The 27,827-nt window shown below is 44.8% G+C and overlaps 2 protein-coding genes across 2 annotated transcripts; both read right to left on the reverse strand.

Annotated features, from left to right (window-relative positions):
* Positions 1–1,255: 1,255 nt before the first annotated feature.
* On the reverse strand, positions 1,256–25,994 carry LOC146198318 (heterogeneous nuclear ribonucleoprotein 27C-like). Its single transcript, XM_084593765.1, has 11 exons — positions 25,789–25,994; positions 22,088–22,128; positions 20,298–20,461; positions 19,948–20,019; positions 19,770–19,871; positions 19,638–19,686; positions 7,887–7,969; positions 7,535–7,679; positions 5,352–5,444; positions 2,205–2,288; positions 1,256–1,438 (listed from the first exon to the last, which is right to left on the reverse strand). Exons 1-11 carry the CDS (start codon positions 25,812–25,814, stop codon positions 1,353–1,355), a joined length of 945 nt encoding a protein of 314 aa, XP_084449891.1. The 5' UTR covers positions 25,815–25,994; the 3' UTR covers positions 1,256–1,352.
* A 299-nt stretch (positions 25,995–26,293) lies between these two features.
* Positions 26,294–27,823, reverse strand: Pmm2 (phosphomannomutase). Its single transcript, XM_084593766.1, has one exon. The coding sequence runs from the start codon at positions 27,244–27,246 to the stop codon at positions 26,485–26,487; it is 762 nt and encodes a 253-aa protein (XP_084449892.1). The 5' UTR covers positions 27,247–27,823; the 3' UTR covers positions 26,294–26,484.
* Between the last annotated feature and the right edge of the window lie 4 nt (positions 27,824–27,827).

Below are 27,827 nucleotides of genomic sequence, written 5' to 3' on the forward strand. Positions count from 1 at the left end.
CACAAAGAACGCGACACTTCTTAGAACGCTGTCACGCGGTGGAAAACAGGTCTTGTGGAAACGCTTCCAAAGGAATCTGCAAAGTTTCACACATGAGCCTCGTCTTTTGGCGCTTCGCCTACTATTGTGGCTGCCCATGACACAATGCTACTTAGTACATCCGTTTCGCATCAGCGGAAGCGTTTTTGTATCGCCAAATAACCGCCAGGCGCAACGCGATCGCCGCGCGTGTACAGGAAGCTAGCGGAGCGTCTGCTCCGGCGACGTCCCATCGTTTCACATTTCGCCACCATGCCAGGAATACGGCGCTGCCATCGAGCGGCGAAACTTGAGCTTGGGTTCCCTATGGTAATACCCTGCATCCAAACCTAGATCCGGAGCCTCGTACCACTCTACACATTTCAGCGGCAAATTCCAATCAGCAAATCACCTCACGCCGATTGGTTCAGTTCCTCCTCTCGAGAATGTACTGTGGTTGTCCAGTAAATTAGACATTAGTTTTTGAGCCAGTACTCCTATGCCAAGTCATTCACCCTTATAAAAGCTGGCTGTCCAATATGTTGGACACATATTTGAGCAATCTTCCAGCTTTGATGAAATTGCATTGTTCAAATTTGGAAAAGTTCTGGAAAATTGTGTTGCCGAAGTGGAGACGTTCAACATCACGCACCCATGCACTTGCTAGAGAAGCGAGTAGCTTCTGATATTTAAAGGTACTTCCAGAGCATACATTTGGGTTCATATAAAAAATAATGATGAAGCGAATGCACAGTTCTTATTTAAACAGCACATGCGAATAATTTATTTGGTCATTTTTTTTTTTTTCTAATAATTTGGACAGTGCACTGAGCGAAAATTAACGAGTGCTATTGAGAAGATATTTAATACTTTTTTACCTTTGTAATCCTTAATTGCTATTCCTTTGCCGTGTACTCGAGCAGTGCAATAAACTCTTGTTCGAGTACGCAACTCGGTGTTTGTCCCCTCTGGCCCGAACCCGCCGCAGTGGCGATTTCTCGCACCGCGGGTTGGGGGTCACAGCTCTGTCTGCTAGGGCTGGCACGTCGGGGCTAGAAGGCGACTGTAGCGTCTAGCCCCCCCGTGGCGCATTCTCTCTTACGAGAATGAACACCCCCATAGTACGCAGAGGCAAAGAAATGCCTGGCAATGGGCAGCAAGATGGAAGCACTCCTTTGCCAGGCAGATTGGCATCAAGCACAAAATGAGAACAATGTCAAATGAGACTGTAGACAAATGAGTGTATAAAAAACCAAGGTGATGGGGTGGATCTTATTGAGAGAAGAAAAAAAAAAGGAGGTGTGAGGAATGTACACTCGCTGGTGCCTTCAGATTCACCTCCGGTAGGGATGGTAAGAGCCATCGGCTTGGCCACCCACAGTGCCAGCCACACCGTTAGTGCTGGCTCCATTGTAGCCACCTGCACAACACCACACCCACGCATCATTAAAAACTGTACTGAATAATTGAGTCACATCATCATAAATAAAGGCTTAATCAATATAACTTGTGTAGCTTGCAAGTAAACAGCACCAAACAGAACATCTGAGCTGAGCTAACACCGCTGACAATTAACTGGCACATCAGTTAAGCATAATACTAATAGAATGTTGCTTTTTAATAAGCACTATACGTAACTAGTTTGCTTTCAAGCTAAGATATCCAACCACTGGCATGACAATGGGCATGGTTACTGCACTCCAGAAAATGAATGCTCCCTCTAGTGCAAAGGGGGCTGTGAGCTTCGAAGTCTTTTATGGTACTGTCAGACGTCAGCCAATGATTAGCGCCTTTCATCATGCTGGTATCAGTACAGACCTCCAGATCCACTCTGGCAAACATTTTCAGCATAACTTCCATTTCGCCATTACATATATGTTTGTGCTCAAAGTGCTAAATTTCTGTTTTTATTTATTTATTAGTCCCAGTTTATTTATTAGTCACAGTAGTGACTAATAAATAAACTTTAGTTTTGCATTATAAGCTTCACAAAAGAACAATAAAGCATGAAAATTGGCCTGCTTGCTGTGGCAGTACCTCTTAGAATTTACAGGGCACTGAATGGAAACTTTAAGTATTTAATTAAAGCCTTTTAAGTTATGCTGTGCAGAACGCAAAGACAATGCCTTTTTGCCTGGTGCCAAGTCAGAAAATGCAAAAATATAAAGTGAAATTATCCAAATTACCAGCTGTGGGGGTGGCAGAGTACCCATCACCATAGCCAGAGCGCATGGGTCCATAGCTTGATTGCTGCTGTTGTCCATACGAGCCTACGAATACAACAGCACACATGAAATGCACCGAAGAAAGAAACACTAGAAACTGCACTGATGCAAATTACCACAAACACTGCTGGATTGTTTCCATAAAGCCTACAAGACTACAGGCTTTTCTGCCACACAGCAACTAAGCCAAAAATACTGTATGACATTTAGCATGGGAAACAATTGAAATGGGCAAACCTCTAGGCAAGACAAATATGGGTGGATAACTGAAATAACATTGAAAAGAAAGAGCATGCGAACCTCTTAATATAGTGTTGCATACAAAGCTCCTAACTGCTTTTTCAGTCAGTTGTAAGCTCGTAGCATTCTGTTTTTTTCAATGTACACACCAATGAACTAGTGTTACCTATAAATATAAATTTGTTTTATAAACTTGTCTCCTATTAATTCAGAATTTCAGAAAACGCGAACTAGAAGTGCAGTCCCAGCCACAACTATGCAAGTCTGTGGTGTTGGACGCTCCTTAATTTGGACACTGCATCAACAGCAATGCATTATCTATGCTGACTCTTGTTGGCAGATTTCCATTTCCGGCATCATGAAGGGTTGTTCAATGCTGCAAAGCTTTCTATAGAGGTAATCTGGTGCAGTTGTCTTTGTCAGTCCAGTTGGTCATGGCTTCAGTGTCAAGCTTAAAACGCTACAGTGCGCAAAGCAGCCTTCGATGAAGCTTTGTTGGGTTGCCATCCATGCAGCAGTAACCATTTGTAGGAACATGAAGTCAAGACCACTTTGGTTAGCCACCTGGCGGTCATCATCATCATCAACCGGACTATACCCAGTGCATGGTGGAGGCCTCTCCCATACTCCCCCAATAGCCACCCAGCGGTCACCATCATCATCAGCCGGAATATACTCATTAGCTCGAGTTATTTCTATGACCCACTCTGCACGCTTCCTATCCCTTAAACGTTACACCCACCATTTTTCATTCCATAGTTCTCTGCTTGTCCCTCCCTTTTCATTAGCCTCCACATAGGTAAATATTGGTAGGACAACTGTTCTATACTTTTCTCTTGAGTAAGACCGATAAGTTGCTAGTTATAATCTGACAATACTTTCCATATGCACTCAATCCCAATCTTATTCTCCTAGTTTTGTGATCAAGATTTGCAGTTACTACTTGTCCCAAACAGACATAACCACCTACAATTTCCAATGCTCCACTACCTATGTAAACTGGTGTTCCCAAGGCGAGCATCGCCTGGCGATACTCGGAAACAATTGCAGAATCCATTAATGCCAGTATGCACTTCTCATGCTATGTATAACACCTTGGTCCAACAGCTGGACCCGAGCCGCACTGTTTGGCGAGACTAACCCAACTTTAATATTTTCTAGCTTAATTAACATCCTAACATTACGGGGCTGAGCAGTTACCATTAGACAAACACACCTTACATTTTAGGTCTGCGTTTCACGTTCAAAATGTCTGACCTAATCACAGCAGATGGCCCGCATTATCCATAGTTTGTCATGGATGGCAAGCTCCTATCCCCTTTGAAACATCAAGGACCCGTGCTCCTGCTGATAATGAGCAGGCAGCGGACGCCAGAGTCATCCACGTTGCTCTACAGAAGCAAAGCAGCATTTTTTTAGCTGCGCTTCCCTTTGCTGCACGGTGGGCCCTTATGTTGAGGGTCTTCGTGAGAAGAGTTAACACAAAAAACATTTGTCCAATCCGCACTGTAAATGTTGTGCGGGCCATAATTTCATATTTCTGGCATAATGAATCAATGAATTATTAGCGTCTGAAGAAGCAGAGTTGCCGCACAACCCTTTTGCAATGATGTCATGCCAGGCCTTAAAATTATTGATACCTAGCAAGCATCACCTTCCGTTACAGTGTGCTTCCATTCAGTGGAATTTTTGCCATGCATGTTTAGGACCTACATTATGCAGATAATGCCTTCTCAAGATCCTTGTGTGCCAACTGCATCAGCTCCTTCCATTCCACAGGAATTTTCAAAGTACATGCTGCTGGAGACGCCTGAAATTCACTGCAAAGTCCCCTTTCTTTTTACTAATTGAATCCTTGCTGACAAATTGAGCCTCAGCCTCCAAATAAAATAATTTCCACTTGTCACCATGCTGAGCAGACTCAAGTGCACAAGAATAAATTAAAAAGAACGACTGCATGATCTAGATTTGACTACAGCCCTGGCTTGGACGCCTACTCCTTGTCACAACAGGGCCAGCCGCTCATGCATCACCAAACATTCACCCCTCAATGTGTTTGTTTATGGCTGGTGTGATCTACGGGGCACAAATCTATTCCAGCAAAAGTTTTCGGTGAAACTCAGTAGCATAGATGTGTAAAAGTTAACAGGCAGGTGGCGTTGCATTATTCCACAGTGAAAAGCTGCACTGAGCACAACTTTTATTGAGGTAGAAATACCCCAGAAATATAGTTCCTAGAGAATGCTTCAATGACTTCTGTGGCTGACTAATGAAGAGTTTAGAAATATTTCATTGAAGCAAAAATATCGCTCAAGCTACATTCATTAGAGCAAGGCTCAACTGTATCACAAACTTATATCACAGCATGTCAATGCTGTCACAATTATGATGTAACAGCCAAGTTTTTACTGCATGGACTTTTACAGCTAAAGTGAAACTGGCTCATAAAAATGTAGCAGCTGGGAACGTAACAGCAGGTTCTAGAGTACTAGATACAAGATGTAGCTGTTCTTCAAGTGACAATGAAAATTGTTCAGGCACTACAAAGTAGGCACAAATGACCAGCAGTAACATTCACTCAGAACCTTCAAGGAAGTCCTAAAGAAAGAAAAATTAGGAAGCTATAAATGACACTTCTGCACTGCTTTGTAACAGTGCAGGGACATGGCAACACATCAAAAATAATAATTAAACTGAGAATGCTGCACTCGTCACTTCCATTAACGCCAGTAAAGTAAAAAAAAAAAAAAAAAAACACGCTCAGGAGTGTAAATGCCAGCTTTAAAAACACCACCATTCTTCATGACTACAAAGCGCAGAAAGTGGTCAGTGCTAAAAACAGCATCTCAAAAGAACTGCCCAACATACCATAACCACTGTAGGATTGGTCAGCACCACCTCCATAGCCGTAACTGTTCTGGTTGTTTCCCCAACTGTTGTTGTAGCCTCCTCCTCCGTAACCTGCACAAGATAATCTGGATCAACTGCCGCCAACACACTATTCCGTGATTTCCAACAGCAAGCCCATGAATTCAGGAGCACAGTTAAGGGAGTATTGTGAGCGCAGAAAACAAGGCAAGCCCAGATATCTGACAAACTCAATAGACCTCTCTTTGATGTGAACAAGGTGATGTGAAAGTGCAACCTCCAATGGGATTTACTCATGAAAAGCACTCCCTTGCGGCTATTATGCTTCCAAGGAGAGTCTCATTGCTATGCCACGTTTTTGAAGCGGAAGCTTCACTACAGCACCCAGCTCGAGCCTTCGGCATCAGTGTCGGTGGGTGCCTGAAAGAGCGCCAATTCTGGCCTCTCCATGTGACAGGGCGGCATTAGAGTCAGCCTGCCATGACATTTGAATTCACATTACCCCTATGCCACAGGCAGGAGCTGCCAACTCTGGTAGCTCCTTTCATGTGGGAAGGTGATATCAGAATCAGCCTGCCAGAACCCTTGGCATTCACGTTACCCCTAACACACGCCGCAGGCACGTCCATATGGCTTGGTTAAAGCGGGACTTTATATGTGGGCTGGTAGCTAACGTCATAAGCTTAAAGGCTGAGCTTAAGTGTCCTCAGTAATGTAATGCCCTACACTGATAGGATGTGATAGAGAAATAATGCAGCATGCAAAAGAAGCTTCCGCTTCCATCCAGGTTTAACCAAAGCTAAACCACAGCTAATCTTTCTCTCTCGAGCAGTAATATGGTCTGATGATGCAGGCCAGGAAAGGTCTGTTAACCAATGCTGTGTCAGTGACCTATTGTCCCTTACTGGTCAGTCAAAAATAGGGGAAAGGAGGGGATGCGATATACAGTCGAACCCGGATATATCGAACCTGGATAATTTGAATTTTGGGTATATCAAACTCACGAAATATCCCCTTGAAAATCCCATGTAAAAATACAGGAAAGCTGCATCGTATGTCACTCTAATTTCACTGGTCGTTTGATATATCGAACTCCGCACCATGCACTGGAAGGTGCACCTTCCCCAAGGATGATCGCATCACCGTTGGCCATTTGAAGTGTGATATTTTCAAACCACACGCGGAAGGAATGAGAAAGAACAGTTCAGCGACGGCTGGTTTAGAGCAGTGCCGGCGCCCAATCCCCAAAGGCGCGCACATCTGCAGTTATCGTTTGCTGCGCGCCAGCATGCGATGTTTGCAAGCCATGTGCATGAAGAAACGAGCGGGAACCGGTTTAACAACGGCTGGTACGGAGCAGACGCAGCAAAAGCAGCCGCGGTGTTCGGGAGAGAGGAAACAATGCAACAGAGCGAAGCGCAAGAGTGTGCCCATTTTTCTGCCGAGCTTTCTCCCTCCCTTCCTCTTTCTTTCCTGGTCTTCGTTTGCGGCAGCATGTGCGCCAACTAGCCAACTCAGCCCGTAGCAAGACAACATCGGACACTTTCTCCCGTGTATGTTGTGAACCCTCTGTGCGCGGCGGATGACGTGCAATGAGTCTCATGTTGTCATGCTGAACACGCGCCGTAGCGTAAGCTAGGGCAGCTGCGGACGTTAGGAAGCAGCATTCCTTTTTTTCTTTTTGCGAGAGTCTATCATCCTTGTCGTCATGCTGGACATGCAGCATAGCGCAAGCTATGGTGACTGCAGACATATTTTTTATTTTTTTATTTTTTATTTATTTTTTTTTTGCTCGTCGTCAATCCTTGCATCTAGATTCAACGAAAGCATGCGGTCGGCTGCAATCATGACACCAGCTTTTAGCATTGTTCCCTTCAAACAATATAGATACAACGCCCTGCTTGAACTGTGCTGTATGAACGGCCAAGAGGCAGCATATCGAACTAGGAACCTAAGTCCGGATTTTGATCTTAATAGCGAAGCCTAAGTTGCTTCAGCGCCTTCCAACACCAACTCGGGCAATGGTGAGCCAGTTAGGCCTCGTGAAGTAGTGCTTTCACACTAAAGGCATCAGTTTGTTGGTGTTGGAAAGAAAGATACAACCAGCCCTCCAACATGCGATGGACATATTTTAGGCACTGGACAAACAAAACTGCACAAGTTTTGCAAGTGCGGTGCCTCACCCTGGTAACCGGAGTTCATTTGGGAACCTCCATTAGAGGATCCCCACCACTGTTGCTGTCCACCCCAGCCGCCGCCGCCGCCTCCACCGCCGCGGCCAACTTTGGGCGGCCGGCTTTCCTTGGGTTCCGCCCGCTTACACTCAACCTGCGAACAAAACAGTGCATTCATGTGCAGCAAACCAACAATGAGCTGTGATGACATAAGCAGAGCGAGAGAAGAAAAAAAATCTTTTTTTTACAAAAGCCCACTCTGATACAATTACAGGCACCATTGAGCCACGGTACTGCCAACATTTAGATGAACAGTGGTACTCAGGGCCATGAAATATGTATTCCATAAGCTTGAACGCACCTGCTTGCCACTGATGTCAACGTAGCGCTGTGCAGTCAGCTGGTTGACCGGCTCTTCTGATTCAAAGCTGATAAAGCCAAATCCTGCAAACGGACACACAATGAGTCAGCAAAGTGCTGTAGGCCAGGGGCCGCAAGTAAGCACTTCACAATCATCGCCTCCCTCATAAAGGTGTTATCCCTCATATAAAATTGAGCCATTACATGACAATGCACAGTGGGCCAAAGCATGCCTCATTCTACAGTGGTTTAGTTACCCTTGCAGGTCAGCGAGAGCTGCCCTTGCAAGCGGGTGCCTCCCGAGGGTGCCGTGCCATTGTCCTGCCGGTCTCTGAAAAACCCACGTGAGGGGTGGGACACTGCCCTTTGGCCAGGCTCAGGTGCTTGCCGGTCCGACTGCACTCAGGGTAGGACACTTACCAGAGACCCGGCCCCCCACGCAAATAGGGAACAAAACAGCAACAGAGGGCAATGTGGGCCTCACAGCCACTGTAACTAGTGCCACGGCCACCCAGTGAAAATGCGTAGGGAGCAGCCTGCTGCACCACTACAACAGTTTCCAACACTAGAGTGGAGGAAGCTCGTTCCAGTTCCTCTCCTGCAGAATGCTAATGAGACAAAGACAACCATGCCAGAAATGCTGCAGTAAGAGCAAGCTCTTGCAGTTGTGATGGCTCCATGCTTTCCAAGCCTTTGTCTGTGTGCTCTGCTCTCTAAAAAGCACACTTAAGAGTGAGGGAGAGACTGCCTCAAACAAAACAAGCAGTATTGCTGGAGCAAGCAACCAAGGATGTACTAGACACCAACTCTGTCGAGACTGATCCTAGCACAAGGCCATGCCATGCAGCTCTGCTCTGAGCAACGTGCTGAAAAGTCATGATAACCCTCCTGTTTTGCAATACTGTTAGGGAGATGATATATAAAGTAGTTAACAGCAGAAGCCCCAAAAAAGTCAGTCCAGCCACCCTCCTTCACAAGACATATAATGCCAATTCTGGTGCATGGGGCAGGCTGCACACCACGAGTTTTCACTGTGCGACATACCAGTGTTGCCAACCTTTTTTCTGGAATGTCCCTACAACTGAGGTTAAAAACTTACACATGCCCCATGCATGCTTCTTATTCCCTACTTTTGTCACCTTGAAATTAATATGTGCAATGACCTTCCCCAGCTGCAACTTCCAGCTAGAGGTATGCACGGGCCAAAATTCTGAGCCCGAGGTCGGCCCCAGCGCTACAGATCCGAGCCCGGTCAGACTCTGAAAGGGCCTGAGCCCGGCCCGGCACTCAGGTTTAAGGCCCGGGCCCGGCCCGGCCCGTCATTCCTTATTTGCAGTTGAAGTGATGATACAGAAGGAAATAATTTCAAGGTGATAATTTTCATCCAAGATCTTGGAATGTCGAGTTCTCACGTTCGAAGTGAAACATTTGCTGAATATATGAAGACAGCACATACGTAGAATTAACTTACTATGCAACAACAATTTATGATAGCATTTGCTGGGCTCCTGGACCCCTATGTTTGGTCACTGACTGCTACCAAAGATACGTTCTCGGCGAGGAAGAAAGGCGGGTTGACACCGGGAAAGAGCTCGGAAGCTCTCGCGTGGGGAGGACGCGGGAAAATGCTGTGCATTTCGCTTATCGCACTATGGCCGTGTTCGCGCTTTCGCAAAGGTTGCATGTGTCTGGCCCAAACCACCCGAAACAAATATACCTTGGTTCGGGTTCGGCCCTCGGGCCAGCTCGAGCCCGTGCACAGCTCTACTTCCAGTCACACTAATACCTTAGTAATACATTAGTAACCACAAATACAAAATTACATATACAGATAACTGAAGAAATTACAACATGTATACTTCAGAAGCTGTAATTATTATGATATAAAATGAAACGCAGATTACACAATGAAAAAGATATACACTTATTGTATACAGGATGACTAGAAGGCCTACTAAAGAAATTAAACTGTTAGCACAAAATTTTTTTCAGCCCATATTAGAATGCAGTACAACCACTGATTCATTGAAGAATGTAGAAAAAAAATGCATTAACCCAGGAAACAATTTAAATGTTTAACTAAGAAATGAAACACGTGGCAAGGTACAAAGCTATTAATATTTTGACTTTATCAAGATACCGATTTGCATTTCCTGACACAAGATCTGCACAGTCACCTTTCTAAATTTCTAATTCTTGCAGAATTCAGTCCACACTTGTGTAAAACTGGGCAGGGCAAAAACATCGCACCACATCTGACCCATTCACGGCAATGCCAGTAGCCACAAACTCTTACTCGTTGTTTAAAGCCAGAGCCACTGCGACTGCAACAATCATCTACCAAAGCATTTATATGAACATTACTTCTCAGGACACGACTGAATAGACCTTATGCAAAATTACTGTCATCTATCGAACCTTCAGCGAACTGCATAATGCAACACCATGTTAAAGGGTTGAGTGAGTTGTCTGCTCTGCTGCAGCTGCTGCCTCCGCGCTAGCTGCATCTATTTTGTGCTGTGGCTTTCGTGCTATTTGCTTGCATTCAGAGCAAAAGATGACCGAAGAACAGACGATGGACTTATCTACGCTGCCTACATTCCCATTTTACTTCCTAAAGCAGTACTGGCTGCCAAAACTCCTGGGAACGGCAACATTAGCATAGCTACAAACAGCGAAACACTTGTTGCCGCTTCTAAATTTTGCTCGCTGCTCCAGTGCACTCCATAATACACTGCTCAAATACGCATCCAGGAAAGGGTTTAATATTGCTTCCGTGTGTAAAGAATGTGTGTGATAGCACTGTGCAGTGTCAGCCAACTGAGGATGCTTTACAGTCCAGCACGGGCCAGACTCAACATACTACTGCACCCAGCGCTCACACTCGATTTGTCAGCATACTATGGTAGGTTGTCCAAATACGTAAAAGGAGCTTGATATTGTTTCTTTCTTAAAAAAAGAAAAAGAAATACAATCGGTGCCTAATAAACGCTGTGCTGCGATGGATCACAAAGCCTTCAAAATACAGCGGGCGCACTTCTGTTCTAATGCTATCTCTGGACGTTTAATGACTCATGTCTCTCGTTATCACGTAAACAACCATGTAGCAGATCCACTAATGTACTATATGTTACTGATGAAAACACCCAACAGTGCGAGTCTGCCGGCGAAACGCAACAGGTCAACAGCATGATTCCGCGCATGAGATACTCCTCAGATACGTAGCTCTTTTCGCCATCACATTGTGGCTCCATTTCTTGAAGATCAACAGATACATTAGCAGGCACTGTGCCTAGTCGCATCGCAGAGGTCTACCTTATGCCCAGACGCAATTTCAAGCTTCTTCGTGGAAGCGTATTCAAGAAATGTATCGCTTGTAGCAGAGCCATTCTCCTCTTCACGCTGCATTTTGTTCTTCCCCTAATTCTTGACGGCATTATTCAGCGATGTCAATGAGCGAAAAGAAAACTGATGTGGTCCAAATTCATCCAGTACACTTTTTTGATGCGCTTCCGATGACCCAGGGAAAAAAAAAAAAAAAAATCTCGCATCGATTAAAAAGAAAACTAAACAAAATGGTGATCGCCATCCGTGCATTCTACACGCATAGCAAATTTGCGCTATATGAGTGCAGCTAACTGCTAGAAACAGTTGCTGACGCATATACATCTCAGTCTTAACTTTTGCTAAGCGTGTTCTAGAGACGCATCTCAAAATTAGCAACTGAAGCCCGGACATAGTCGACGATATTTGATGCATCGATGAATGAAATGAGTATGAATAAAGACATTAAAATTTTGCATTCGAATTTAAACAGGCTGGCGCCTTTAAAGTGCGCAATATGTTCTGGACACCTAGATGCATACACACGTAGAAAATCTTTCTACAGCTTGTATGATGAAGCAGTAAAATCTGGGATAAGTTGGCTCAATAAGCAAATCAAGAGCAACACTCTTGCAATCTTTTACGCGAAAAAGCTATGCGAAATGCGTTAAAGACATGTGCAGCACACTGTAGGCAATATATTTCATCTGCCTTGCCACCGAGTATGAATTTGCAATATTTCAAAGCAGACTAAAGATACTATTTTAAAATTTAGCCATGTCGTTGATCGAAAGAGCGTCAAAAGCACGAGAACCACGGGCCAGCAGCTTAGCACAAGGCCACATGAAAACCAAAAAGCTCAATATAACTTGCTGCTTCTTTTCTTTGACATCCTTACTGTATTTACTCGCATAATGATCGCACTCGCGTAATGATTGCACCCCTGAATTTTGAGGTCAAAATTCCATTTTTTGAATTCCCCGCGTAATGATCGCACTCCGAACATGGAGCCGCAGTCATCCCGCAGCGAATGCATTCCGACGAGTTCCCAACCTAGTCTAGTAACGTTGGAGTTCCCATGATTCCATGCTTTGCGGCGTTCGCCATTTTGCAATTCGGCAACGTCGTAGCGTGCTTTGTGTTTTTGTGCGAGTTTACGCCATTTCACCATGGGGCGGTATGCCAGTTACACCGCCGCGTTCAAGCTCAAGGCTGTCGACTATGCACTGGAGCATGGCAACCGCGCTGCTGGTAGGCATTTCGGCGTGGACGAAATGAGGATACGCTATTGGAAGAAGCAGCGCGAGAAGCCGATGGCTACGAACAAGACACGGCGGGCTTTCCGTGGACCCAAAACGGGCAAGTTCCCTCGTGTTGAGGAGGCGGTCCTAGAATACGTGAGGGACCTGCGCAAGGATGGTTGTGCAGTGTCATTAGAAATGATACAGACGCAGGCGCGCACAACTGCCAGGAAGCTGGGAATCGCCGCAAAGGATTTCCGCGCTAGCTCCGGTTGGACGACTCGCTTTATGCGACGGAACGGATTTTCCCTGAGGCGGCGGACGTCGTTGTGCCAGCGGCTCCCAGCCGCGTATGAAAGTGATAGACTTCCATCACTTCGTCACTAGGCTTCGCGAAAAATGCGGTTACCCCATGTCGCAAATTGGAAACGCCGATCAAACTCCACTGACGTTCGACATGCCCCGGAATACAACTGTGAACGAGAAGGGTGCTCGGAGCATCCTCGTGAAGACGTCTGGCGCAGAAAAACAGCGATGCACAGTCATGCTTGCTGTGACGGCCGACGGGCGGAAGCTGCCACCATACGTGATCTTCAAACGGAAGACTATTCCGAAGGGAAACTTTCCCCGTGGCATCCATATACGTGCACAGATGAAAGGGTGGATGACTGCAGACCTGATGGTCGACTGGATCAAGACTGTTTGGGGAAGAAGACCAGGAGCATTTCTGCTTCCCTTTCTTCTGGTTTTGGACAGTTTTAGGGGTCACCTTGTGGACAGCGTGCGTGCCAAGCTGAAAGAGCTGCGCACGGACATTGCAGTCATTCCTGGCGGCCTGACTTCGCTGCTGCAGCCTCTCGACGTGTCTTTGAACAAACCGTTCAAGGACAACGTTCGACGACTTTATGCTGAGTGGATGGCGATGGCAGTATCCCTGACGAGGTAGTGGCTAAGAGTTTTAAGAAGACAGGCATATCTAACGCTTTGGATGGAACGGAAGATGACTTCCTGTGGGATTGTGAAGATGCTCCCAGCGACGACACTGCAGTTTCCGATGAGTCGTGCAGCAGTGAAAGCGAGGATTCAGACTTTGATTAGAGTACTGACGAAAAAAAATAAATGGGCATTGTGCACTCCATGTGATGCTTAATGTGCGTGTTTATTGCGAAGGTAAGCCTTACTCAGCTTTTATTTTTGGTTGTAATCGAGATATATGTTCTAAGACGTCTGACCTGCAACTTGTTTGCGTTTTCGGTGCTCAAAAATTTTTTGTTGAAAATTTACCCCGCGTAATGATCGCACCCCGAAATTTGCGTCAGTATTTAAAAAAAAAAGTGCGATCATTATGCGAGTAAATGCGGTATTTTAGTTTTGCTTACAGCAAGGGACACAACAGTATATCAGCATTATCGAACACTAGCATTAACCCAGCCAGCCACGCAACCCCCTAATATGCCACTCCTCAGTTACCTTCAACCATGGCGAGCGCTGCGGTCGCTAGATGGCAGTACTTTTGCATGCGGTCTATTGCTACCAGTCTCCAAACTTTGACCTTTCTTTCTTTTTTTTCTCGCACAGGCATTGAAGCTTCCTGCCATGCTGTCATGCAGAATAACCGTTTTCAGTAAACAAGCAACTTAGCAAGCACGGAATCAGCTAGCTCATGCCACCTTTTGTGTATCCTTCCAGGCCTTGCGTATCAGTTGAGAGAGAAACTGACAGAGCCCTATGTGTCTTCAGATATATTCCACCCCACTGGCTTAGAGTGTCTCCAACGTCTCCAAGAGTTAAGCGCAACTCTTAAGGGCTTCCCTACTCCCTACAGCCAGCTCATTTCAGCATAGTGCGTAGCCTATCCACTTTTTTTTTTTAAACCTGTCACACTACCTGCACATACTATGGTGGTTACCCAGGCAATCGCCAGATTTTTTGTTGCATAGTCCAAACAACACCTCAATACCCAAAAGTCATGCAAGTACTGTGCCCTGGACTAACTTAAGACAGTGGCAATAAAGGTACTTCACCACCACCACCACCATCTTCCTTGTTTAAGAATGCTCTACCTGCTCGCACTCATACACTGTTAAGAAGTTGCCACGCAGAGGACTTTCATGGCACTTTAGCTCCTTCTACTGCTTTCTAGAGTCTCAGCTCGAAACCATCGCATTCTTTTTTCAAGTTGCCTTCCGATGAAAGCAAATAGCTCGTGGATTTAAAAATTTTTTAATGCTTTCCCACTTTGCGCATAAGTGCTGCTGGGAAGCCACTAGTTGACTGCTTTTGCGTTTTAGTTGCGTTCACCCAGGATTGGCCCTTTTGTATGCTAGCACATGTACAGTTAGTCACACAATGTATTACAGTCGTGCCTTGTTAATATGGACACTTTGGTTTCCGCACAAAACTGTCCACAAAGCGGGTAGCCCGTAATAGCAAATCGGAACCCTGAAAATAAGGTCTGCTTTAGAGCATAATGTAGGCCAGCAAAGATGGCATCAGGAGCTACAAGTACATTATTTAATTCACCGTTATGCTTCAAATGCCATGCAACTGAAAATACTGTGATGCAGTTGCATATTCTCCATGACATTTCATTAATAAATTACTTTACTTCTATTTATCATCTCTCACGAACCCCTTGTAAAGAATATATAAAGAAAAAGAAGAACCGACAATCCCGTAGCTCGACTTCAGAAACGAAAAAGGGCCATTAATCTGAGCACAAAGCAGAGCAGAAATGCCGAGCTCTTGCTCCTGAAAGAGCAGCCAGCAAAAGTCGGCGCGTTCCTAGGTTTCAAGTTACAAACCGAAGACGGCATGGTCCACTTTCCCGGAACGACCGGGGAACGCGCGATTGGAAACAAGGGTCGGCGTGGCACCCCGCTGAGGAGGAGGAGGGGCCTGGGCCGGCGACGAGGAGGCTGTGCGCACGTATGGGGTGCGAGTGCTGCTGGGAACGAATGGCCGAGAGGAGGAAGAGGGGACGAGACAGTGTGGAAAGCACCCTTCATCGGAGAAAGACGCGTGAAAACTTTGCTGAACATATCCAGTGTTTTTGCTACCGTTAAAGAGTTTTTGTCCGCGTGTGATTTCTTCACTTTTATTCGAATCCCCTAAAGTTCAAAGTTGTAGTAACAAAGTTCAGTCTAATATCAAAACAACTACTACACCCCTGCTATGTATCAGCATTCAGTCAGCTGAAAGTTGCTGAATCCAACTTTTTACAAGGCGCAATCTACTGTCAGTTTTCTTCAAGTGAATTCATGCCGTACAAAAAATCGTTATGCACATCGACTGCGCAACTTCGCAGTGTAAAATATGAAACCACAAGCGAAAAGGGCAATCAATCAGTCATTGGTACTATGTTCATGTGGTGCCTATCAACAAAATCTAGAAGAGAAAGTATCTTTGAAGCAGTGTAACGATTTGGTCTTCATGACTGTCCATATTATTGTGACAAAAATACATGGAACACAATGGTATCTGTGCATTTTCTCCTTGTCCATTGTCCAGACAGCGAGTTTTCATATTAACGAGATGTAAATGTATGCAAAAAGTTTGGTCCCCAGAAAAACTGTTCATAACTCAAGTCGTCCATAATAACGAGGGTCGTATTAACGAGGCACGACTGTACATATACAGACCGGAATTTGTTAAAATTTTGTATCTCCTAACTGGAAAATTCTGTTATCTGGGGGCTTGTGACCTGAAATAAAATTAGTACAGAGCATTTTCATTGCCCACTGTTTTGAGCGCATGAGCTGGGCACACATCACCAAAATTTCTGTGAATTCCACAAACAATATAAATATTACTAAACCAGAAAACATGTTTATGCACCTATGCCTCTCATAGACAGCCCACGTTCCCTTCAATCAAACTACACAGCTTGAGCTTGAAACCTGGCATTTCAGCAGAAAATTTGTTCTACCTGCTTTAACATGAGAACCAGTGAATAAATGAATGAAGGCTAACATATTGAGCCTATGAGCCTGCAAATGAAACTTGCACCGTAATAAAAAAAAGTACGGAAATAATTTTGTAAAACTGCTATTCAGATAGCATTTTTTCCCCTGCTACGTAGGAACACCCTCCTCTATTACACGCCATCCTAGATTGTTTCATCATTCAAAAGTGAGGTATTAAAATAATCTAAATAACGACCTCCATTCTTTCTTGTCACACAACTCACACACCCCTCCCCCACTTTTCAATCATCAATCAACTTCCTCACTGGCACTTGCTTAAGCATTTTGTATTGTCACTCTTGTATCTGGGTTATCCTCTGTGGTCATCTGTTCATTTATTTTTCTTCTCTGGCTTTCTTTTTATTTCTCATCAAACTACTTTATGACTACCCATATTATTTCTGCCATGCATGCATTGCGCTCCTACATATCTGTTGTTTTTATGTATCTCCAACTGAGTTCCATAAGTCTCTACACTGGACTGCTCCCCATACACACTTCCTCTTCTTCCCCTGTCCCACTTCTCCTGGTGCATGCACACCAGGCATGACATCCAGTGGCATTAAAACTCATTTTAGAATGTTTTTAGCTATAATCCGAGCCCATTCAGTTTTGCCCCACCAATGTTGGCGCCGTCCACAACATGTCAGTATGCTACATGCCGCCAGCTTATGTTTTGACAGGAGCACCAGCAACGATGGCTCACACAGCGAGCTTTGGCAGCACGCCAAGTTGCTTTATCTGAAACGTACATGTCTGGAGAACATCGGTGAAATAGTCCAAAAAGGCATAACACACAAGGTAGTGGCAACGCATGTTGGAGTATGTGCACTTGCGCATGCAGTGACTGAAGGCGTGAGCTGCGTCGCTGAGTTAGCAGAGCCAAATCAAGACTATGAAAAGCTTTAGAAAAGCCCGCTTCATGGGGCATTCAGAATAGGGCAAAATTTTGCCGCAAGCAAGCACATTTGCTCTGAAAAGCTAGAACCTGTCAATGTATATAAATAAGCCAACACTGCGCAGCTACCGAAGCAGAGAGCAGCACGTGGACAATGAAAGCCAGGCAAGCCATCACGTGATTCTGTGCGCATCCAAGCAAGTCAATCAAACTAGGGTAGCTAGGTTGCGTGCATCGAGTGCATGACTGAGATGGAACGTTGGTCTTGTGACTAGTTCTCTGCATTCTTGTTTTCAAGGTTCGAACATGAGTGAAAGGTGGGCATTTATTTAAGTGCTGATTGCCAAAAGAAAGAGGACAAACAAATTCTTACAAAAGTGAACTGGACAGTAAAAATAAAAGGTGAAAAGGCAGAAAGGATCCATGCTCAATTAAAATCATCGCTCCATAAAACTAGAATGGAAGGGGGCTGGCACATATTGATTTATGGCTGTTAGGGTTTTTTGATGCAAAACTGTTTCTGCTATAACAAATTCTGGCATTTATTCTGCCTCTCTGTAAAACCCGTTACTACTGCCTATAGAAATGCTTGGATTGGAAGCCCGCAGTAGTCGATACATAAATGTAAAAATTTTACATGACAGCTTTGTTCATACAACACATCCATTTTTTTTTTTTTTTTAGAGGGAGGGAACTTCCCTATACAAAACAGAAAAAAAAAAAAAAAATTCTCTTCACTTTTTATTTACATTCTCTGGAGTAAAAGTGGCATGCTTCATGTGGCGGATAGCGGAGTAAATAAACACTGCATTTCTGCACCATCTAGAGTCAACACCTTGTACCCCCCCCTTTCGACAGGCATGCTGCTTCGTCTCCGTTCAGAGAAACGCGCCCAGCTCGCCAAGATTCTGACCAACGCAGCAGCAGCAGCAAATCCAGTGGCTTTCTTTTCCTTTTTTTCTTTCTTTGCATGCCCGATATACGATATGGCACCGATGCTCGCCACTGCATGGGACCTTTTATAGCATCATGCTGCGGAGCTTGCCAACCGTCATATATTTTAGGGGCTCAAACAAAAAGAAAAGCCAAATAACAAGCGCGCAACAAGATGGCTATTGCTGCGATGCCGCTTAGTACCCCTTCCTTACAAGTCCAGTCCTGGCAAAAATGCCACTATAATGCACCTCCCTTCATCTCTGGGTGCCAGTAGTAGATAAGCTCCAGTCACGCTAAGCCATCGATTGCCAAATCACCACAGGATTAAGACCTGTGCTTTTTTACTTTGATATATTCCGGCCCTCATGAACATTTTGAATGGCTTGGTTTATGAAGTTTAAGATTTCAGAGAATCATCAAGGACACCATGGTGGCATACTCCACTATAATTTAGGCCAACAGGGGTTCTCTACCATGCGGTGACACCATTTGGTATATGGGTACCTTGTATTTCAGTATGCCTGTTGAAGCATAAAGCAGGCCGATTGGTTAGAGGTAATAATTTATATTAGTGCTATAATTTCTATTAGTAAAGAGAAGCACAAAGCAACGCAACAGAAATACTGGCTCAGATTCAAAGCACCCTGCATCCTCGTCTATTTTTTTTGCTGAGCTACTCCACTGCTGCTGCCAGTTTCTGCACTTGCACACACAAAAAAAGACTTGCTATGACTTGCATCAAAATCTGTGTGATGGTCACTGACCATGCACATGTGCTTGTTTGTACCTTTTTCTCCACTGCAGGGTATGTGTCTGCAGAGAAATGACATCTGTTCAATAAATTACCAGCTAAAGTCCAGTACTCACCTTGTGTGGCCTGAACTTTAATGTTATGCTGGGGACACCACAAAGTCAACGGGGAACGAACAGGGGCAGCACAATCCTCAAAAATCATCAGTAAGATTTCAACTGTTTTGACAGACATAAAACAACTAAAAGCCATTACAATACATTGCTAATGATTAGGCAGCCCCAATTCCTTTATGAAGCCAACCCAATGGCCAGAAATTTCATAATGTAGGGACCAATTCCCATGGTTGGCAACACTGGTTTATGCTAAAATATCCTAGGTTAATCTCCTTATTGACTACAGTCTCACGCCATTAGCACCAGGGGGCAGTCCATCCATCAAGAATGCATTTTGCAGGGGTTGAAGGCGGCAGCACATTTTCGCAGGCGCTTGCTCGCACACTGAAACAAATCGTTTGGGGCCCGAACCCTCCTGCAAAACCAGAACAACAACACTGTCTGGCTCCCTCAACAGCGTCTTCGTCTTCACCATAGCTGCCTAGAAGAGGACAAGCCCCGTCCAATGCAGGGACACTCACCTCGAGAGCGGCGCTGTTCCTGGTCATACATGATCAGAGTTTCAGTGACCTGTAAAAGCACAAACTGTCAGCTGATCTCCTGTCCAGAGAGATAACACGGGTATGAACAATGACCACCCTCTTCGAACTCACCTTGCCATACTCAGAGAAGAAGGCATGCAAGTCTGTCTCAGTCACTGTAGCAGGAAGACCACCAACAAAAATCTTGGTCGAGCTTCCTTTAGTCCGAACACCCTGCAAAGTGCCACCGCCACTTGGTCACTCCAAGCCTAAACCTAGCCAAGTTATCGCTTTGACTGCAGCAGCTTACCCTGGCCCCTGGGCCCCCACCTCCCCCTCCAGGACGACTGGCACCTCGTGGATTGCAAGATTTGGGATCCACCTGAAATAAATAATATTGCTTCTTCATGAACAGATGTTTTGACAGCACATTCAGAGGACCAAAAATAACAGGATCAAGCACACACAACTCTGGAGCAACTTCCAAAATGCGAACTGCGAGTGGTGCAGTGCCAACAAAATGTAGTGGCCAGGAGAAAAGCAGGCTCACTAAAACTTCAAAATCAAATAATTGAAGGTTCATAACAGCTTGCATACCATGTAAACAGTGGGGGAGCAACATGAAAGAATAAAATGGGAGGGGGGGTAAGAAGCTCTCACCGTTCGCCCGTCCAATTGGTGCGGTCCTCCAGCCAACACAGTGGCCACACAGCTAGGGTCTCGAAATGTGACAAAGCCAAAGCCACGGGACCGGCCTGTCTCGTTGCACATCACTACGCAATCCACCACTTCACCAAAACGGCTAAAGTAGTTGAGCAGGCTCTCTGGACAAAATGAGACAAAATAATTAGCACCACACATGTCCAACCAGCTGAGCCAATTATTAACTTCCATGTATTGCAAACACCTAGCATCACATGCAAGAAAAACGGCACCTTCAAAAATGAGGAAAACACTATCAATTCCACAGTGCTTACACCACCTTAAGGCTACCTAAGCTGCTCTTCAAGTATGGTCAGACAGAACCCAAGATGCAGTGACAAATGCCTCTCAAAGGAGGCTCTCCAGCCAACAGCACCTAGCAGTTTCCAAGACGATTAATCTCATAGCATGATACCGTAGGTGGATGACGAGTGCATCCTTGAAACAGGATTAACTACAATTACATGAAAACCAGTCGCCATCTTTGGCTGAAGGGCCTCCTGTGAGGGGCATTCGACGCCATCTCTGTGAACTGTAAAGGGGGCACAGAACCTCAGTCATTGTTCACTGTAAAAATTGATCCTCTGGACCGTTTAGGGTAGCTTTTGTTTGCCTGGTGGCAAATGATGCATTTAAGCTTAAGTAGACTGAAGCCATAAAAAGAGCACTACAGCAAATATTTCACCTACGTATGTACACTAACATTTTTCTAACTGATATGTTTTGTTATGTGCCAATAATCAATGAAGCCATAAAAAACACAATGACGAAAGCAAGGAAAAGATTCCTGTAACCAAACTCCACAGAGTTAATGCTAGCACAGCAACCAGTACAGACTGTGAAAAAGAATGAGACACGCCTGTATTGGCAAACAGCCAAGTGCAGATACAGCTGTGCAGGTAGAGAAACCTCACAGCTGCCATACAAGTCATACCTCATACCTAAGCTAGAATAGTGCAAGCAACACAGCTGTACAAACACACAACTTGCTCTGGCCTGGATGCTAGCATTAACTCTGAAGTGACGAGCATCGCCAGTGAGGCAGCCGTTTACGCAGAAGTGAAAAACAGTATAAAGAACCACACTGAAGTTATTGTAGCGGGAATAAATACGACAAAAAACCACGGCCACTGAGCAATTGTCAAAGCTTAACAACAAGATAGGGCTGGTTAGAGATAGCTCTGAAAATGAAGTGAGAATCTTTACAGGTCTCTCTTCCCAACGATTCGCATTTCAAAAGTTTCTCCTCCAAAAGCAGCCCTAATATTACAAACTATATAAAAATGGACACAGTAATAAAAATCTTCATGTTCCTGAGCTCACTAAGTTGTGTTCACAAGATTACAAGAGCAACAACGATTTAAAGCAACATCACTGATCCCCTTTTAGGATTGTGCTCCTAAATATTATAAACAAGCAATTAGCAGCATCAACGTAATTATCAAGACCTGCTTCATGAAAAATTAGCATTCAGACAAGTTTCTGAACTCCTTTACATATGCATTATACACAAAACAAGCAAACATACATCTGCCGTTGCTTATACAAATAAAGCACCTTTGCCATTCATGTGGGTATTGTGTGTCGCCCAACATTAGTTAGCGCTTTACACTGCTACACAATGAAGAAGAAGCTCGACACTTCAGCACAGATCAACAATATATCTTGATGGTTAGCAGAATGACCTCAGGTCTTAAGCTTTACAATGACAAAAAATATGGAAAGGAGAGCACATGATGGAGGCTTACCCTGTGTGGTCTCCCAACTGAGACCCCCAACAAATATCTTCCTGAAAAAAAAAAAAAAATAATAATAATACAGGTTGAAAAACTTCCCCAGACATTCGCCATCTCCTCTGCAAATCACTATTGACTAAGCCTGCCTGCAATGCAAGACCACACAAAGACTACTCTCAGTGGCCAACAGGTGAATGTGAGTGCTGAAAGAGGATAAGCCATGCAACCATACAACAGCAGCACTATCTGCCCCCTGAGAAAGCCACCATACAGCTCTTCTACTCAAGAGTAAAAAAACTACTCAGCTTCCACAGAAACAGCAATGTGAAGCAATAAATACTGGCATCAGAGTGCAGGTGGATCTCGAGCATACAGCGTAAGTAGCAAACAAGCTGGCAGGGTGAAAACATAATACCAGAAAAAAAAAAAAAAAATGTATGCTTGAAATGTAGCCTTTTTTTTTTTTTTTTAATGAGTGGGCGGCCAAGCGTTCTGGGATGTCATCTCGGGCGACAGCAATCTAATAAAACGGAGAGTTGAGCTAGTTGGTGCAACATTTTTTTTTAAACACACAGCGCAACAAACGAAGGACAAGCGAGTATGGAAACAGCGCTATCAACTGCATGATTTATTGAAGGAACACTTATATGTACAAAAATACTCAGACAACCAAGTGCCCATGTTCGCAGATAAAAACAATTCACTTCAACCAGTTTCATCAAGATATGAGATTTCGCGGGGATGAATGACAACCGATGGGGTGCTTATGCACGTGTCAGAATTCTTGTGAATGATAGGCCTCTTTTAGTTTTTCTCTGTTTGTACAACAGTGTTATTTCTTTGAGCATGGGAGTGCAAGGAGGGTGCAAAGGGGCTTTTGGCTACAATCTTTGTGGTGTAGTGCCAGGTTCGATGACGGGGCTTTATCTAGAGAGTTATATATCATGTTCTCGTAATCCAATGTTGAGACACCTTCCTGATTGACCAATGTAATTTTTGCCGCATGTAAAATTTACTCTACACCGCTCCTTCTGTACACGGAAGAAAAGCTACATTATGTTTTACCTGGCATCCCCCACGGCCTGCACATCGTTTCTTGCTATTTATTGGTCTATAATGTAGCTCTGTATGAAACTTCCACAGCCGATCTTTAAAAGGCTTGTCGATGCAGACTGAGAGGCTGTAGCTTGCCTTTATGCCAACAGGTATGACCGCGACACCTATGCCAGCTTTGGCAAACTCAGCTTCCATTCAGTCGGTAAGATGCCCACAGTGGAAATTAAGCATAAGGAGAGAGATGCGGGTCTGAGACTTTTAGCATTATATGTCACGAAATAAAAAGAGAAAAAAAATTCAAGCGCTATGTGATCTAAGAATTTTACATTGTTTCTTTTCCGGTAACGTGCAAGTTTCCTGCTCGTAAATTCGCTGCGAGTTTTAGGAAAGCTCCTGCTTTCAGCAGCAGAGTGATGACTATGACATCAAAGTCACGTTTAGGTCGTGTGAGGAATGAAAGCACATCAGAACCGCTCCTTCAGCTTTTATTCCCTGCTACAGTAAATCCAGCCTTCCTCAAGAACAGGATTCAGGATGGGTGACGAAGCAGCAATTATACTGCAGTTTTTTCATCCCTTATGTGAACTAGACTTTACCCCGATGTCATAAACATTGTTCAGCTGTTCAACCGGAAACTAGGAGAAAGGGGGCTAATTCAGCCCTACCAACCCCTGCACAATCTTTCTAGCTTGACAATCCACAACCTCCTTCAGAGTACAGGATGGAATTACCCTTTAGACTTCTTAAAATTGCCACCAATGCTGCTGGGGTGACTCAGTGGTCACTATTTATTTAGTGATGTGGTCCAGGCATCAAGGTTAGCAGACCTGACACTAAATGTGTTTCACAGCTGGGTATTTGTAAATTAGGAAAAGAAGCTTTAAATGCCATAAAATGAACATTTTGCCAAGAAAAAAAAAATGTGAGTAGGATGTTTTCTCAAGTAATCATAAAAGGCAACCCATGTCAGCAATGTATCTTAAAAAAAAAATCACTCGGCATTGTTGCTTAAAGATCAAGTACGCAAGTATTCGGTACATATTTCTATTTTCTTATAGTGCAAAGGCTTAGTTAAGGAATGACAGAACTGGAGATATTCCCCATGCCTAAAATAATTTATTGCTGCATTTTTTTTTTTTTTTGCCTCTGCCAAAACACTTGCAAGGCAACTTGTTCTCAGTGGTTATGATGCTCGAGCGGTGAACCCAAAGGATGCGAGACTGGATCCCGGCTACAGCAGCCGCTTTTCAATGGAGGCAAAAAGCAAGGTGCCCCTGCCATGTCAGTGCACATTAAAAAACCAGTGGTAGCAAATATTTTTGGAGCCCTTCTCAACGGTGTCTCATAGCTCAAGTCACTTCAGGAGATTAAACTGTATAAACCAAATCATCTGCTATGAATCACAGAATCACTGCAAATCACATGCACTTGCAGGAGGAGTACCTCCACCTGTGCTGTAGTGTTTTGTCGTAAAAGCAGCTAAAGCTATCATGCACCAAACGCAGGGCAAGAAAACCTGAATGGAATGCTCATAGAATATTTTTAAATTTCTGTTTGTTTATCATTCCTTCTTTTAGCAATGTAGCTTGCGACAAATCTGCAACTGAATTTTTCTCCAAACGGCAAGTCGAGCTAATAAGGAATGGGATTGTTGTAAAATACTGTGAAATAGCTTTCCACAGCTCAAGAAAGGGCATAAGGTAGCAAGCCCAAGTAAACACAATAAGGTGCACTGGACAGGTACAAACATTATCCCCACCCACCACTACCACCTGTAAATGGCGCACGCGCTGCAATAAGGTTCAATGACACTTATCTAACATCGCAGGTGCGACTAATACCCCCCCCCCCCCCCCCTCTCTTATCAACCATTCGTACCACGAGTCGAAATCATGAAATCGCAGTGCATAACATTCCTCGGCGCCACAACCACCCTCAAAATTATTGTTGAAACAGCGTGATGCAGCACTATGAAGAAGAATTGATTACATCCATTTTTAAAGCGTTTAAGCTACAAGCATGTGTACAATGAAGGCCAAGAATTCACTGTGCAAGCATTTCTGCACAAGCTTCAAGACGAAAACGTCACTACGGCAATTATCTTAGCGCTCGTAAACACTCTGTAGATTTCTAAGGCATAAAAGGTTATGTCCGATATATCTCAACATTGGGTGCGCTGGAAATGAACGCCCGGCATAGCCCACAGATATCACGTATCTCATCTCCGATGGAATCGAATTATCACAGGTCACCGCCACGACGTAATGGTACAGACAATTTTCCGCGCTAACTCAAGCCAGCGCACCCCCCATTCCACCCCCCGACCCCCCGCTCCCGCAGATGGGCCAACATCAGAGGCTTCCCTGTTGACGAAGGAAGCTCCCGCCAAGCGGCGTCCAACCGCCTTCGAAGTGCGCGTGGTCATAAAAGAATAGCCGTAAACACTAATATTGATGATACGCTGTGTACCCTTATCACAAAGCAGAATATTGCACATTATTCACCCCGCAGGGAACGCGATTGCGGCAATGCATAGTCCGCCACATCGAGGCTTGCGCATTATGCTGCGCCAGCACCACAGGCGTTGCTGGCACCATTGGCCACGAAATGGCCGCCGCGTTAGGTATCGGCGATCGTGATCAGCAAAAGGCTCTTACCCTTGCTCCTCGTTTTGGCGAGCCATTTTTAGGCGTTCTTGAAAAATGGGCTCGGGCCGCTAGCCGGTCTTCGGTAAAGGCGACGTCGCACTAACAAACGCTAACTCCACTGCTACGACGCGTTCCGGCCTAAACAACGAGAACGAACAAGGGAAACGGGCCGAGAGACTGAGAAACTCTGTGGGGAGAGGGGAACAAAGAAATGTAAAAGAGGAAGAAGCAATGATGCTGATGATGATGACTAGCTGCGTGCGTTCAGAGTTGCTTGATTAGTTTTGTTTTCGCCAATAAGACGCCTCGTTTTCTCTGCGCTATTCTAGTACACTATAGTCACGGCTTAGCGGTTCTGCAATTACTTACTCTTCAGCTAGTTTTAATATTTTAACTTATAAGGTACGTAAAAACTAAGCAATGGATGTAGCGAAGAGGCGAAGACGCCAATGCCATGAATTGACCTTGCCAATGCCACTTACAAAATTCGCATTTTTGAACTAAGCAACGTCCAAAACATAGAAAAACAATTTTATTTATTACAAAAACTGACAAACTTCAATTCAATTTTCTTTCAGTTTAAATGGCAACGGCTGAGACAACAGGCACAACTCTGCTGATTTGTAAAACCAGTCTCAAGAAGGTCGAAATCTGGGGATAACTTCTTCTTAGACCCATTTGAGCACGAAACTCTACTCCAGCAACCTAAGGAGAACTTTTCAGAGATGTTAGCGCTTTTTTCGTTTCCACAATAGTATCTTCAGGAGACTTCACAGAATGCCCCACAGTTCTAGGATCCTGATAAACTTCATAATCGTTGCCACCTTCAGCCGTTTTGTCACCGAAAAAATGTATAGTCTTGTATCCATCTCGAACGAGCTGGTCAAGGCAGTATGTCTTGTCCCACCCGCGTGGAAAAACATCGAAGCTAATCTGTCCTCCGATGGAGTACTGCAAGTCGTAGTCTGCAAACTTTTCACGTAGGGCCTTTACAAAAGCTGATCTTATGCCGTGCTCTTTGTCGTAGACTTCGAAGGCGTTGCGTTCGCTAAGGCTGCAGTTACGACCAATTGGTGACACGTTGAGCATACCGGAACGAAACTCTACAAATGTTCCACGCTTCTGAGGCAGAGTCAAGTCGGCTACGTAGCGAAGACAAAAGTTGATGAGCCTCTGAAGTTTCTCTTCGCCCACGAAATTCAAGAGGCTTTGCTGGCTAATCAGTTTGCCGGCCTTGTGAGCGACCAATCCGTTTTCAGAAAATACATAGTCAAACTCAGCCACTGCTTGGGAACCACCCATTTGCTCTTCTATCTTCACTAGATCAGAACCTCCAACAAGTGCAACGGCGACGTCTTGTTTAAGTCTTTGCAGAAAGTCGAACATTTCGTTGGTTATCACTTGCCGGCTCTTCGTCAAAGTTCCGTCCACGTCAAAGAGAAAGACTGTTGCTGGTAGCCTGGCCATACCTTCGGGCGTTAAAGCTTTGACTGTACGAAGTGTTAACGACGTTCACAAACGGCCGCGAGACGTGATGAAAGGTGGTGACACGTCAAGCAAACACACAAGTCGACACGTGAGCAGCCCCCAGCCACGTCAATCGCGCCGCTACTCCGCTAAAAAGCTCACCCGCGTTGTCAGCACAGCAACCAAGCCAGCCAAACGAAGCTAGCCAAGTGCGAATCGCATAGTACGCACAGCGTAACTGCCATCATCTGTCTCATACCGGCATCACACTCAAACAGTGCCAGCGTTGGAAGCTGACAGTGCACTCGAAACTCTCGTGATTGGATGAGACATGAGGCTCGTGCAGTAATGCCGTTGGCTCGCGTGCCTGATTACGGAGGAGGAGCAGAGAAGAAAAACGCGCCTTTCGGTTGTCTTCCTCTACATTTCCGTACGCACAACCTGTAGCACAACGCAAGCCGAGTGTCCAAAATATTCTATTGATTCTATTCTTGCACCAAGATGCTCCAAGTGATGAGTCTTGTATGCCCATGCTACAGTGAACTACCACATGCTAATCCATGCTAGGGAGCTAGCAAATA

This window comes from Amblyomma maculatum, chromosome 2 (assembly GCF_055883805.1).
Source record: "Amblyomma maculatum isolate TAMU_Amacu chromosome 2, ASM5588380v1, whole genome shotgun sequence".
Lineage (NCBI taxonomy): Eukaryota > Metazoa > Arthropoda > Arachnida > Ixodida > Ixodidae > Amblyomma > Amblyomma maculatum.